Source organism: Balaenoptera acutorostrata, chromosome 18 (assembly GCF_949987535.1).
Source record: "Balaenoptera acutorostrata chromosome 18, mBalAcu1.1, whole genome shotgun sequence".
Lineage (NCBI taxonomy): Eukaryota > Metazoa > Chordata > Mammalia > Artiodactyla > Balaenopteridae > Balaenoptera > Balaenoptera acutorostrata.
The window spans coordinates 741,898-754,463 of record NC_080081.1 but is presented as its reverse complement, the minus strand read 5'-3'; the positions used below and the strand labels follow the sequence as shown (position 1 = coordinate 754,463).

Sequence of the window (12,566 nt, the reverse complement as noted above, 5' to 3'; positions counted from 1 at the left end):
AAGAGCTGATTGTTCTTTCTCAGCTTTCAAGATAAGTGCCTCTTATGTGTCTCGATTGGGGTTTCAACGAATGTTCTGGGGTTTTGCTTTATTCCATTATTAGTGGTGTGAAAGAAATGAGTCCCATCCCCAAAGCATGACCCGTTCCTCATGTTGATCATCATCTGCGTGGCTGTGGTACTTGCTTCACCAAAGGAAAGAACTGGTATCAAAATGTCACCAAATGATATCTTGGACAAGATATTAGGGACGGTGAACTAATGCCCCCAATACGACTTCACTTTTGTAAGGGTGCTTTGTCTTTAAGGACAAAAATTTTTTAGTGTTTTGATTCCTGAATCCTTAAGAAGGGGAACATGTCATTTGATACTTAAATGATAACAAAATATGGAAAGCGGTTGAATGCACATAGATGGTAGGTCTCTGTGGTTTATCAGTTTTATAACTTTATGCCTCCATCAATTCTGGAGGACTAAAGTTTTTACTGTCTTCTCATCTGAAACCACACCCTTAGTGTTGACAGGATCATTAATTCCTATGGACACTTTCATTCATTCACTCACCGGACACTTAGGGAGCAGAACCAAGGCCGGCGAGCACGGCAGGCATGCCCACCACGTGGAGTGTGCCGGCGAGGTCCCGTCTGGATCCGGAAGCTTCGCCGGGAACAGTCCTCAGACACAACCGTCACTAAACGTGATCAGTGTTAGAACCCGAGCATTTCACGGGCTGCATGCTTGTTCCCAGCACAGGGAAGACCCTTGTGTAAAATGTGGCCCAGCCACGTCCCAATCCGTGTCTTTGATTTTTGTGGGACTTCCCTGGCGGTCCAGTGGTTAGCATTCCACAATTCCACTGCAGGGGGCACAGGTCCGATCCCTGGTCGGGGAGCTAAGATTGTGCATGCTGCATGGTGCGGCCAAAAAAAAAAAGAAAAAAAGAAAAGAAAGATTTTTGCAAACACAGCTTAGAAAGGGCCTAAATCACCTTGGCATCTGTTATCTGTGTTTTAAGAGATTTCTAAAATCATACGCCTTGGGCATCATCTCCAGATGTTGTCATGATTGGTCAGTCAGTTGTGACGTTATCCTTTATTTAAAGAAATTAAGCATATCATTTGAGAAGCTCGTTTTTAAGAGTAACTAGTCCCAGACTCTATAATGGCCTGTTTCTCCACACATGGTTTTATTCCTGGGTTACAGAAGCCTCCGAGTTTTAGAACCATAACGAGTCCTACAGGTTACCTTGATCGCCCAGCTCCCAGCACTTTCTTTGTTAGAGGGAAGACATGTGCCTGGAAATGACAGAAAGCACCCCTACTCAACGCCCCCCCCTAAACACGGAACAACTTAGGAGGGACTGGCCACGCGGCTGCCTCAGGAACCGTCACTAGATGGGACCACAGGTTGTGGCCGAGAGCAGTGCCAGGTCATGGGCCGAGCCCGAGGAGGGCTCGTCCGGTGTGTGGCCGCCTGTGGACCTCAGTGCTCACCGGACCCGAGACCACACAGCCAGGACGAATCCCCTCTCCCCCCGACCCAGGGCAACAGGGGCGCCAGGCACCAGGTCGAGGAAAAACCCAGGGAGGGATGAAGTGGGCCGTCGGGCCATGCTTGTCCGTGGTCCGCGGGGCAGGGGCTCCTCGGGTGCAGGTGTGCTCGGCGGTGCGACGGCTTCATGGGAATCCACTGACTCCACGTGAGAGCCACGGGCTGCCCTCTGTACGCGGTGTCGCAAGAAGAGCGAGGGGCACACGTTTTGCACCTCAGTGTGGAGCGTGGCCTGAGGCCCCAGTGCTGCCGCCTGCATCCCGCCCCCGAGGGTTGAATTCTCAATCACCCAGTGTCTCACTTGGCATCAGACCTGCACTGAATGACTCCCTGCTCCCCTGGCAGGATTAAAGACTCTTTTACTGCCCAAAGCCATGCCATTTATTGGTAGTAATTTCCTAGTAACTTGAGGCCACGTTGTATGAAATACACCCCTGGGTCCAGAGAAGTGAGTCCGGTTCGTGAATGGCCTTCAGCTTCCCCGGCCAGCGTCTTACCAGGAGCCCTGGCTCTCAGGAGTCTTTGTGATTTTTTCACGGGGTCTTGGGGAGGAAATGCTCGCCAACTGCTGGCAAAACCCCGCAGAGTCTCAGGATGTTCGGACACCCGAGGCGGCAAACGTGCACGACAGAGAAACCAGCAGTTTGTGAGTGAGGCCCCCGCGCAGAGCCGGCTTTTGGAAAAGGGTTTAATTAGTAACTTCTTTAAAACAATTAGATATTTGGGAGAGAGTGGATTGACCCCGGCCACTTGGTGGGAAGACCGTATCGGGTCATAAACCGTCTGCACCGGTGCGCGGGGGCGCGTTCTGACTTACCGGCCCGACCCCCAGGGTTCAGGGTTCTCTGTGCGAGCCGCACGCACGGGGAGGGACACAGCCCAGGGCGACGGCTCGCTGTGGTCCTGGTGCCCCAGCGCGGCGGCTTCCGTGGATTCGTAGGGACCACGTTTCCACGTGGCTGTTCCCGAGGCGCCGCACCCTGGTTGCGGGAAGGGGCCCGTGTCCCGGACATGCCACGTCAAACGCAGCATCTGTTTCCTCTGGATCGTGTGCCGGGCCAGCCTCTCTGGGAAGCCGGTGTGAAAACGCTAGCGTGGACGGCGTCTGCTCTGCCTTGGGTGTCGTGTCGGGAGCGCTCGTGGGAGGAGGGTGAACCAAGGCGTCGTGGTGCGGCCGTGTCACCCGGGCTCCGGGAACGGCACCCAGGTGCTCCCCCGCCATCCTGCGACCTTGAGCATCTAGTAAGCGCCCGGTGCCCGGGGGGGCCTCAGCGTCACACAGCGTAATCGGCTCGGAGCTGCGTGCAGGGCTCTGCACGCCCAGGGAGCCCGGCCGCCGGCCCGCAGCACAGGCGTCCTGGGACGGTCCTGGGCGGCCTGCTCGGGGGCCTTCGTCGAGGGGCGGGCTCAGCGTCTCTCTGGAAAGTGTTGCTCGCCAAACAAAGCAGCGTTAGGGTTTCCTCTCCCCGAGCTGGAGCTGCAGGAGTGACAGAGGGCGGAACTGCCAGTTTATTTCAAGAGAGCCCAGGCCGCGTCCCCTGAGGCCCTCCTGCCACGTTGTTTGTTTGGACGTGAGGCTTCCTGAGCTTGGAAGGGGCTTTTGGCTCTGGCGGCCCCTGAGGCTGGGAGCTCCGCCACAACTCCCCGCCCCCCAAGGAAGGAAACGCCCAGGACTTGCAAGTAGACAGCCGAGCCTCGCCCACGGCAGGAGCCCTTCCCTGACGAGTCCTGTGCCCTGCAGCCAGGCCCCCTGTGCGCAGCTGCCCGAGTGGCCTGGCGGTGCCGGGCGGTGTGGGGACCGTGGCCTGGACGTGCACGGGAGACCCGAGGTCACCCGGGGCCTCGTCCCAGCGCAGCGTGCAGCCCGCGCCCGGCACCCCCTCTCCACGTCCCCGGAGTCGGCTCGGCTTTCGAGTGAGTGTCCCCGACGGAGTCCTGCAGGGCAGCCCTCGAGTGAGCCCGTCCTGAAGATCCGCTGCTGCCGCCGCTGTGTCCCCGGTGGGGAGACGACACGATGGCCGAGAGAGGCGCGTCCCGGGGGCCCCCCCGGCGCTGGCTCTGCCCGCTTCCCCTGCTGCAGTGCTGGAGGTGTCGGGCGGCCTCGAGGTGCACACAGCCCGGTGAGGCGGGACGGGTGGCGCTGGCCGCGGGGCGTGGGAACCGGCGCCTGGGTCCCTTGGCGGGCGGGCGGCTCCCTGTATATTTCTTTCACCAAAGAAACGTGTGCCACTCACAGGACTTTTCGGAAAGGCTGGACTAGAAAAGCCGTGTTGGGCAGCCTTGACTGAGGCTGGGCTGCGGCTCTTATCTGGTTTGCTTTGTCCTCTGTCCCGAGGGCCCTGGGCTCTGGCTGGGACCACGGCGGGGCAGGCTCAGTGAAGGCTCAGCCGGACGGCGCAGGAGAAACCCTCACGGGTCTCGGAGAATGGTTTTCCCAGCTGACTGCCCCAGGAGTGGGGCTTCCACGGGGCTGCCTTGGAGAAAAGCGCCCCGTCTCCCTGCTCTGCTCCTTCGGCCGGGAGCCCCTTCCTCCTTCGGGGACCTGGAGAGGGGTGGGTGGGTGCTGACCGGGGCACGCTCCGCGCGGCCGTGAGCCTGGGGTCGCTTCCCAGGACAGACGCCCGTGTGTCTGCAACGTGCGGCGTCAGAAACAACAGGTCAGAGCCGGCCCCTCTGTGGCTCGACCCACGGTCCTCTCCTTTTCGGGGAGGGTCGGGCAGCTGCCCGGTGCTGGGGGGCACCGAGAGAGGGGGCAGGGCGCCCCGACTGGACGGAGCTGTGCGCGTGGCCCCGGTGGAGCTGGACTCAGCCTCACGATGCCGGCTCCGTGGCCGTGGTTCTGGGCTCAGCCCCGTCAGCGCCCACGATGCAAGGCCTTTCACCAGGTCCGCTGACTCCTGCCCTAAACTCAGCGCGAGGGGCCGTCACCAGGGGCCGCGTGGGCCCCCGCCTGGCCCGGTGCGCACAGGGGTGTGAGTGCTCCGTCACACCTTCTCCTGTCTCCCTCCCAAGCCCGCGGTGGGCTGGGCACTCCACCCGGGCGGCGGGGTCCCCGAGTAGCCTGACCGCACGAGCCCTGGCCTTGGGGATCTGCGCTGTGGCGGTTGGGGTGGCACCCAGGACCCCCAACCCCAGAAGGACTGAATTGTTGTCCTGACGCCCGGGGGGGGGAAGGGTGGGGCCTGAGCCTGCCCCCCACTCTCCAGGCGTGTGTCGGGGCAGTGGATCTAGGGCTCCAGGGGCCCTATGCTATGAAGTGGGGCCCTGAGGGTCCTCTCTCTATGGAGTAGGGGGTGGCTGTGACCATCAGAGATCTGGAGAAAGGGGGCCATGTGACCGGAGCAGCTTCTCTTTTCCTGGTTAGCACATTAGATGCCTTTGTTCTGTGCTCTGCCTGTTGGTCATGAGGATCCAGAGTGGACGATGGGCAGTTACCTGCTTTGTGACACACGTGGCCCCTGGTCAGTGTGGTTCTGTGCAGCCTCCACTTCCCGCTCTGTCCGTCCTCCACCTCCCGCTCTGTCCTCCCTCCACCTCCCGCTCTGTCCGTCTGCTCCCCATGCCCCTCCCCGTCTGGCCTGGCGTTTCTGGGATCATTTTCCTTGACCTGCAGGAGCAGTGCCCAAGCTCTCGGATCCCACAGCATCACTTTTTCCTGCTCCCAGAGAAGCAGTCTGGCCGCAGCTTTCCTTCCTGCCTGTGAGTTTGCCCTGGTTCCTTCCTTGCAAACCCAACCATGCACATGTCTAGGTCAGGCTGGCCTCTGCGTCCCATGGACAGACCTTCCCAGGCACCTCAGCCGTTTCCCTGGGGTGAGTGTGGAAAGAAACACCTTCAAGTTAGGGGATGAACAGGCTCAGACTTCCCGCTGCAAGGTGAGGGCGCAGGAGGAAGTTTGGCTGTGAGGCTGTGGTTTTCTTTGCTCGCCAGAGTGGACGTTATCAGTTCATGAAGAGGAAGTCAGGGACAGCCTCCTGATTGTCGCCTCTGCTCTGTTCCTACGAGGAGCTGCCACCCTTTCAGAAGCAGAACACTTCCTGCAGTGGGCACTTGAGCAGTGGCGAGGAGTGTCCACTCTGCTCTGGGACATTTGGGACTGAGTCCCAACGAGCAGGAAAGCCAACCGTGTCCCTCAGAATTGAAAGTTCTTTATAGGAACGTGTTCCAGGTTGTCACGGACAGTTTTGCACAGAACCAGAACTGATTTTTAAAAAAGCAGATAAACGCATCTTAGGCGCATGGGTGAGCTGTTCACTGCAAGTGAGCACAGAATTTTCCCTTGAGCTTCCTGGCAGCTGACGCAAAAAGGGGAAATGTTTAAATGCAAGGTCACGTGCCCAAAAAAAAAGGCCCTTCTGGAAGGAATTCTGTAGGAAAGCAGTCGCTTGTCTGTGTACATTAGAGGCATTGGAACACTCAGTAGGTGACGTCTTTGGAACGTTTCCTCTCTTTTGGAAAATCGATGCACCTGAAAATGTTGAAAACAGCACTAAATGTTGGTGAGGCCCTTTCAGAGTCGGCTGAGGCATCAGTGTGGTCCCAGCCTTTGCCTGGGCCCCTCCCCCTGTTGTTCCAGGAGAGCCTGTGTGAAGTGGGATCTGACTTGGGCCGAAACTGTCTCAGGGCCGCGCCGTCATGCTCAGGACACCAGGTCACAGGCCTCGGAGCTGCCGTTCCCGTGGGCCTGGGAGGTGGAGGCCCAGGTCTGTGCCGAGGCCAGAAGTGGGCGGCGAGGTGCCCGAGAAGCCCGGTTTCCTTAGAGTAGCCACAAGTGGGCACGCATTTGGGAAAGTACAGTCAACACCTGGCCCTGATGCTTTGGGTCTTTCCCTCCGGGTTTTACACTGTGAACCTGGTTTCCATCTTTCTGGGAGTTAGAGGAAGCCGCAGGCACTCACCCTCGCCGCGGTTGTTACGTTTGGCTTTTTGGAGCGCCGGCTGAGAGCTGGTGGGAGCTGTAAGGACAGAGGGATGTGCTGTTTTAGTTACAGCGCTTTCTCGGAGGAAAGACTCGCCTTGAGGTGTCTCCCCACGGGCCGTACCAAACCTGTGGGTACGGAGACGCTTCACAGGCTGAGGAAATCTGGTGGTTGGTAGTATTTTTATTACTTTGAATTTCAGGCAACTTGGTTGAAGTCCCTCCTCTGGCCTCCTGCTCCAAGCTCCCCGATTTCCCCAGATCCAAGGAGGACACAGAGTGGGGTGTGCAGGCGTCTGGGTCTTCGTGGCGTCTCGGCCCGAGGAGCCCTGGGGCTGCAGGCCCACCCGCCAGCCGCCTGCCCCAGGCCCCGTGCTCTGCGCGGCCTGGGCTCCATCCAATGCGCGACAGGAGCCTCGCTGGCACCTGCTGGCTGGGGTCCGGGGACGCTGCCCGCCTGGGTCTCTGAGCACTGGGTGAGGGGAGCCTTCCCGCCGTCCCCATGGTGGGCGGGTCAGGGCCACCGTGACGGCCGGGCGGCACAAGCGTTCTCTGGGCTCTGAAGGGGGGTCCCCAGGTGGGGCCGCTGCTTCACGCCCGCACGGCTTAGAGACGCACACCTTGAATGGAAGTCCGGGAAGAGACGAGAGGGGCCTTGGATGCGGTGCCTGTGTCCCCACTTCCTCACCTTCCCGAGACAAGCGCGGCCGCCCTGCTCTTTGTCCCTGGACTTCAGCAGATGGGACGGGACGGTATCGCCTGATCAGCACCTCCAGCGCGTCCCTGCTGGAGAGCACGGAGGTTTCGCCCGCGGAGGGGTCCCTCGTGCCTGGGACCGAGGCCGGGACAGCTGCACGGCCCGAGCCTCTGTGTAAACACGCGGGGCGGGCGCGGGCGGAGGAGGCGCTGGCCCGCGGGCCGGTAGCCACCCTGTGATGGCTCGTCCTGGCTGCAGGGTGAAGCAGAAGTAGAAAGGCAGCTGGTCGCAGGCGGATCTTAGGGAGCAAAGTTCAGCGGGAGGGGGCTGCCGGGAGTGACGGGCCCTCAGCCATGGGAGACCGGGCGGCCGCCCACGTCTCCCTGGAGGAGATGAAAAGCTTCTACATCTACTCCGAGTGCTGCTCCTGGCTGCTCTCTGTAGCTGAGGGTGAGTGCTTCGGGGTCACTCCCAGGAGGTGAGATGGGACGGGGCAGGGACCCGGCCATGGTGGCAGTGGCTGCGCAGTATGGGCACGGCGCGTGCAGGTGTCTTGGCGGGTCACGTGCACCCTGCATCCCCTTGGCATTCAGAGCAGCTCGGGGACGGGGTGTGAGCCCTTCACCCAGTTATCGTTAGATGACCCTCCCTCTGGCTAAACGCATAAGCTCTGCCAGTCCAAGCCTGGTGCAGCCAGCGCCACGCCCGTCAGAGCTGCAGCCGGACCTCCTTCAAGCGCCCTGGAAGGACGAAGGTCCACGCAAAACGCAGACCAGAACAGAGCCGTTAGCTACGCAGTACTGACGAGCCCACGACAGAGAGGCACAAGCAGGTGACTCGCTTGAACGTCAGCTGCTGGTACGTCCAAGTGCGGCGCAGTGACAGAGCTGCTCTGTGGCGGGCTTTCCAGGGAGCTGCGAGTGCCGGCGAATCCTCCTGGGCCGTCCCGGCAGGACCCGGGCCCCGCGCTGGCCATCGGGTCTCGTCTGGGCTGAGTCCCGGCCTCTCTGCGGGAGGCACCCTGGGGTCGCCGGGGCCGGGGCCTGGTGCTGGCAGGCAGACGTGGCCACAGTGCAGACACAGCCTTGGTGCCTCCTGAGCGTCTCACGTGGCCCCAGCTCTGAATCTCCTCGGATTTAGAGCTTTGCAGCGTCGCTGTCTCACGTGAATGTCACCCACTTTACAGACGGGGGGGGGGGGGCCAGGTAGCAGTTGTCAGAAATAACATCGCTTGTCCTGGACGGTCGTCCGGAGTGACAGCTGAGAACAGCCTCTCGGTCCAATTGGGCCCGTGGCCCCGAGCTCGAGACTCCTAAGGTCACAGCGTCGAGAACGGTTCGTGTACCGAAGCTCACGTCTGGTCACTGGGTGACCTGACCTCGGTGGGTCGCTCTCACCGCACGCCTCTCTGGGCTGCGGCCCCCGGCCCTTCCCCAGAGGACAGCGGGAACAGGATGGCCAAGGGGCTGCCCGTTCGAGGGGCACGTGCCTGGGGGGCCGCCGGGTCTCTGCCTGGGTCTCATGTGGGCGGGATGGAGTCTCTCTCCGCCCGCCCCTTCCAGCACTTTCTGGAAACACTTTTGGCACCGAGAGGTGGACACTGCAGCCCCCCGGGCAGGGTGGGAGTGCCCAGGACGCAGCCCAGGTCCCCCTGAGCCCACCAGGCATGAAGTTAATCTGGGCAGCGCAGTTTCTGTTTTGATTCTCCGGCTTTTTCACTTCTGTTGAATGTCCAGATTCCCCTCGGAACTGCTGTTCACATGACAGTAGCATCGACAGAGCGGGCGCCCTTCTCCCCATATTTGGCTAAAAATACTCAGCTGGTGAATTAAAATTGAGTCAGAGTGGCCATGGGGAAGTGAAACTCGAGCTCCTGGGACCTCAGCGTCTCATGAGGCCCTGAGTCTCAGAAAGCTCAGCTTCCGCCCCGAAGAGCAGAGGCCAGGGGAGGCGGGCTGGGGGCGTATCCCCACCGGCAGCAGGTGTCGCTCAGAGTTGCTGCCCAGGCAGGTGCACGCCAGACCCGGATGTGGAGGTGGGAGAATGTCCGCCACGAGGGCAGAGGCGCCGTCGGGACCGCCGTCAGGTGGGGCACGCCCAGACCGAGCCCCCCCCCGAGGGCCGCGGGCCTTGGGCAGAGGTGGCTGCTGTCGGTAGTCTGTGTCTCGAGGGGCTGCAGGGAGTGAACCGAGGGTGGGAGGCGTCCCCGGGGAGGCATGCCCAGTGCGGTCCTGCTGGCGCTGCGTGTTTGCTGTGATTCCCGGGAAGCCTGGCAGCACGAAGGCTGTTTGCTGTGTGGGCGTGGCTGCTTCTCACCGGCGCGAGATGCTTTTTATGTGCTTTCCCTGCTGTGCTGGCTTTTCCTTCCCCAGTGTGGTATGGGGGGCAGCAGCGGTTCAGCACCTGTGGGATGCGGTGCTGCGATATAAACACACGTGTCTAAAACGTACCAAAGAGCAAGAAGGTAAAGCGGTGAGGCCTCCTGCTTCACCTGCGTCTCTGCCGGTGGCCCCAGGAGGGAAGAGGGTTCCGAGCCCCCGGCCCAGCGCAGGCGCCTCCACTCGGGTCTGCCCGGCTCACCTGAGGGCGGGGCCCCTCTGCATCCTGCCCCCCGGCCCTGGGGCAGCCGAGCTGGGTGGGCAGCTGCAGAGATGCCCCCTCCCCGGCTGGCTGGTGCGGGGCGTGCGGGACCCGTGAGTCTGACAGAACAGGAGGGGGAGGTTGCAGCCCCTCCGCAGGCCCGAGGCAGGGCCAGGACGCTCCCTCAGGCCCCTGGTGCCCCGGGCCAGGCGCCCATGCAGGCTCCGCCCTGTCCTCTAGCGGGTCCGCCCCCGTGCCCCTCCCCCGACCGCCTGTCTCTCCCAGGGTCCCCCCCACCCCGCCCGATGAATCAGGCATCTCTTCTGAGCCCAAACCAGTTGGCTCAGCCTCTAAGTAATTTTTAGTTATGTCCGGTAGCACAAAGGTAAATGGTGTTTTAAAATAAAACATACTGGCTTCAGAGAGTTTTTCTTTTGTTAACGTCTTTATTGGAGTATAATTGCTTAATAACGTTGTGTTAGTTTCTGCTGTATAACAAAGTGAATCAGCTATACGTATACATATATCCCCATAGCCCCTCCCTCTTGCGTCTCCCTCCCACCCTTCCTATCCCAACCCCTCTAGGTGGACACAAAGCACCGAGCTGATCTCCCTGTGCTATGCGGCTGCTTCCCACGAGCTATCTATTTTACGTTTGGTAGTGTATATATGTCCATGCCACTCTCTCACTTCGTCCCAGCTTACCCTTCACCCTCCCCGTGGCCTCAAGTCCATTCTCTACATCTGCGTCTTTATTCCTATCCTGCCCCTAGACTCATCAGAACCTTTTTTTGTTGTTGTTTTTTAGATCCCATATATATATGTTAGCATACAGTATTTGTTTTTCTCTTTCTGACTTACTTCACTCTGTATGACAGTCTCTAGGTCCTTCCACGTCACTACAGATAAATCAATTTCGTTTATTTTTATGGCTGAGTAATATTCCATTGTGTATATATGCCACACCTTCTTTATCCATTCATCTGTTGATGCACACTTAGGTTGCTTCCATGTCCTGGCTATTGTAAATAGAGCTGCAGTGAACATTGTGGTGCATGACTCTTTTTGAATTAATGGTTTTCTCAGGGTATATGCCCAGTAGTCGGATTGCTGGGTTGTGTGGTAGTTCTATTATTAGTTTTTTGTTTGTTTGTTTGTTTGTTTGTTTTTTTAAATATAAATTTATTTATTTATTTATGGCTGTGTTGGGTCTTCGTTTCTGTGCTAGGGCTTTCTCTAGTTGTGGCAAGCGGGGGCCACTCTTCATCGCGGTGCGCGGGCCTCTCACTATCGCGGCCTCTCCCGTTGCGGAGCACAGGCTCCAGACACGCAGGCTCAGTAGTTGTGGCTCACGGGCTCAGTTGCTCCGCGGCATGTGGGATCCTCCCAAACCAGGGCTCGAACCCGTGTCCCCTGCACCGGCAGGCAGACTCCTAACCACTGCGCCACCAGGAAAGCCCTATTATTAGTTTTTTAAGAAACCTCCATACTGTTCTCTATAGTGGCTGTATCAATTTACATTCCCACCAACAGTGCAGGAGGGTTCCCTTTTCTCCACACCCTCTCCAGCATTTATTGTTTGTAGATTTTTTAAAATTAATTTATTTATTTCTTCGTTTATTTATTTTTGGCTGCTTTGGGTCTCCTTTGTTGTGCATGGGCTCTCTCCAGTTACGACGAGCCGGGGCCACTCCTCATTGAGGTGCGCAGGCTTCTCATTGCGATGGCCTCTCCTGTTGTGGAGCACGGGCTCTAGGCACATGGGCTCAGCAGTTGTGGCACATGGGTTCAGTAGTTGTGGCTCACGGGCTCTAGAGCGCAGGCTCAACAGCTGAGGCACACGGGCTCAGTTGCTCCGCAGCATGTGGAATCCTCCCGGACCGGGGCTCGAACCCATGTCCCCAGCACTGGCAGGCGGATTCTTAACCACTGTGCCACCAGGGAAGTCCCTGTTGTTTGTAGATTTTTTGATGATGGCCATTCTGACCGTTGTGAGGTGATACCTCATTGTGTTTTTGATTTGCATTTCTCTAATGATAAGTGATGTTGAGCATCCTTTCAGGTGTTTGTAGGATATCTATATATCTTCTTTGGAGAAATGTCTATTTAGGTGTTCCGCCCATTTTGGGGTTGGGTTGTTTGTTTTTTTGATATTGAGCTGCATAAGCTGCCTGTATATTTTGGAGATTAGTATTTTGTCAGTTGCATCATTTGCAAATATTTTCTCCCATTCTGAGGGTTGTCTTTTCATCTTGTTTATGGTTTCCTTTGCTTTGCAAAAGCTTTTAAGTTTCATTAGGTCCCATTTGTTTATTTTTGTTTTTATTTCCATTTCTCTAGGAGGTGGGTCAAAAAGGATCTTGCTGTGATTTATTTCGTAGAGTGTTCTGCCTATGTTTTCCTCTAAGAGTTTTATAGTATCTGGCCTTATATTTAGGTCTTTAATCCATTTTTTTGTTTTTTTGTTTTTTATTTATTTATTTTTATTATTTTTTAAACGACATTCTTATTGGAGTATAATTGCTTTACAATGGTGTGTTAGTTTCTGCTTTATAACAAAGTGAATCAGTTATACATATACATATGTTCCCATATCTCTTCCCTCTTGCGTCTCCCTCCCTCCCACCCTCCCTATCCCACCCCTCTAGGTGGTCACAGAGCACCGAGCTGATCCCCCTGTGCTATGCGGCTGCTTCCCACTAGCTATCTATTTTACATTTGGTAGTCTATATATGTCCTTGTCACTCTCTCACCCTGTCACATCTCACCCCTCCCCCTCCCCATAGCCTCAAGTCCCTTCTCTAGTAGGTCTGTGTCTTTA

General features: G+C 57.8%; 1 protein-coding gene across 11 annotated transcripts in view; it reads left to right on the top strand.

Annotated features, from left to right (window-relative positions):
• The window catches only part of MCF2L (MCF.2 cell line derived transforming sequence like), a 130,488-nt gene that overhangs the window by 44,125 nt on the left and 73,797 nt on the right, over window positions 1-12,566 (top strand). Inside the window, exon 1 of one of the 11 annotated variants that reach the window (XM_057533014.1) lies at window positions 3,319-3,670. The exons of the other annotated variants lie outside the window; for them this stretch is intronic. Coding sequence (XP_057388997.1) covers window positions 3,565-3,670 — 106 coding nt within the window. The 5' untranslated portion in view covers window positions 3,319-3,564. Of the gene's footprint in view, window positions 1-3,318; window positions 3,671-12,566 lie in introns of those variants that run through there. 11 annotated transcript variants of the gene reach the window in all.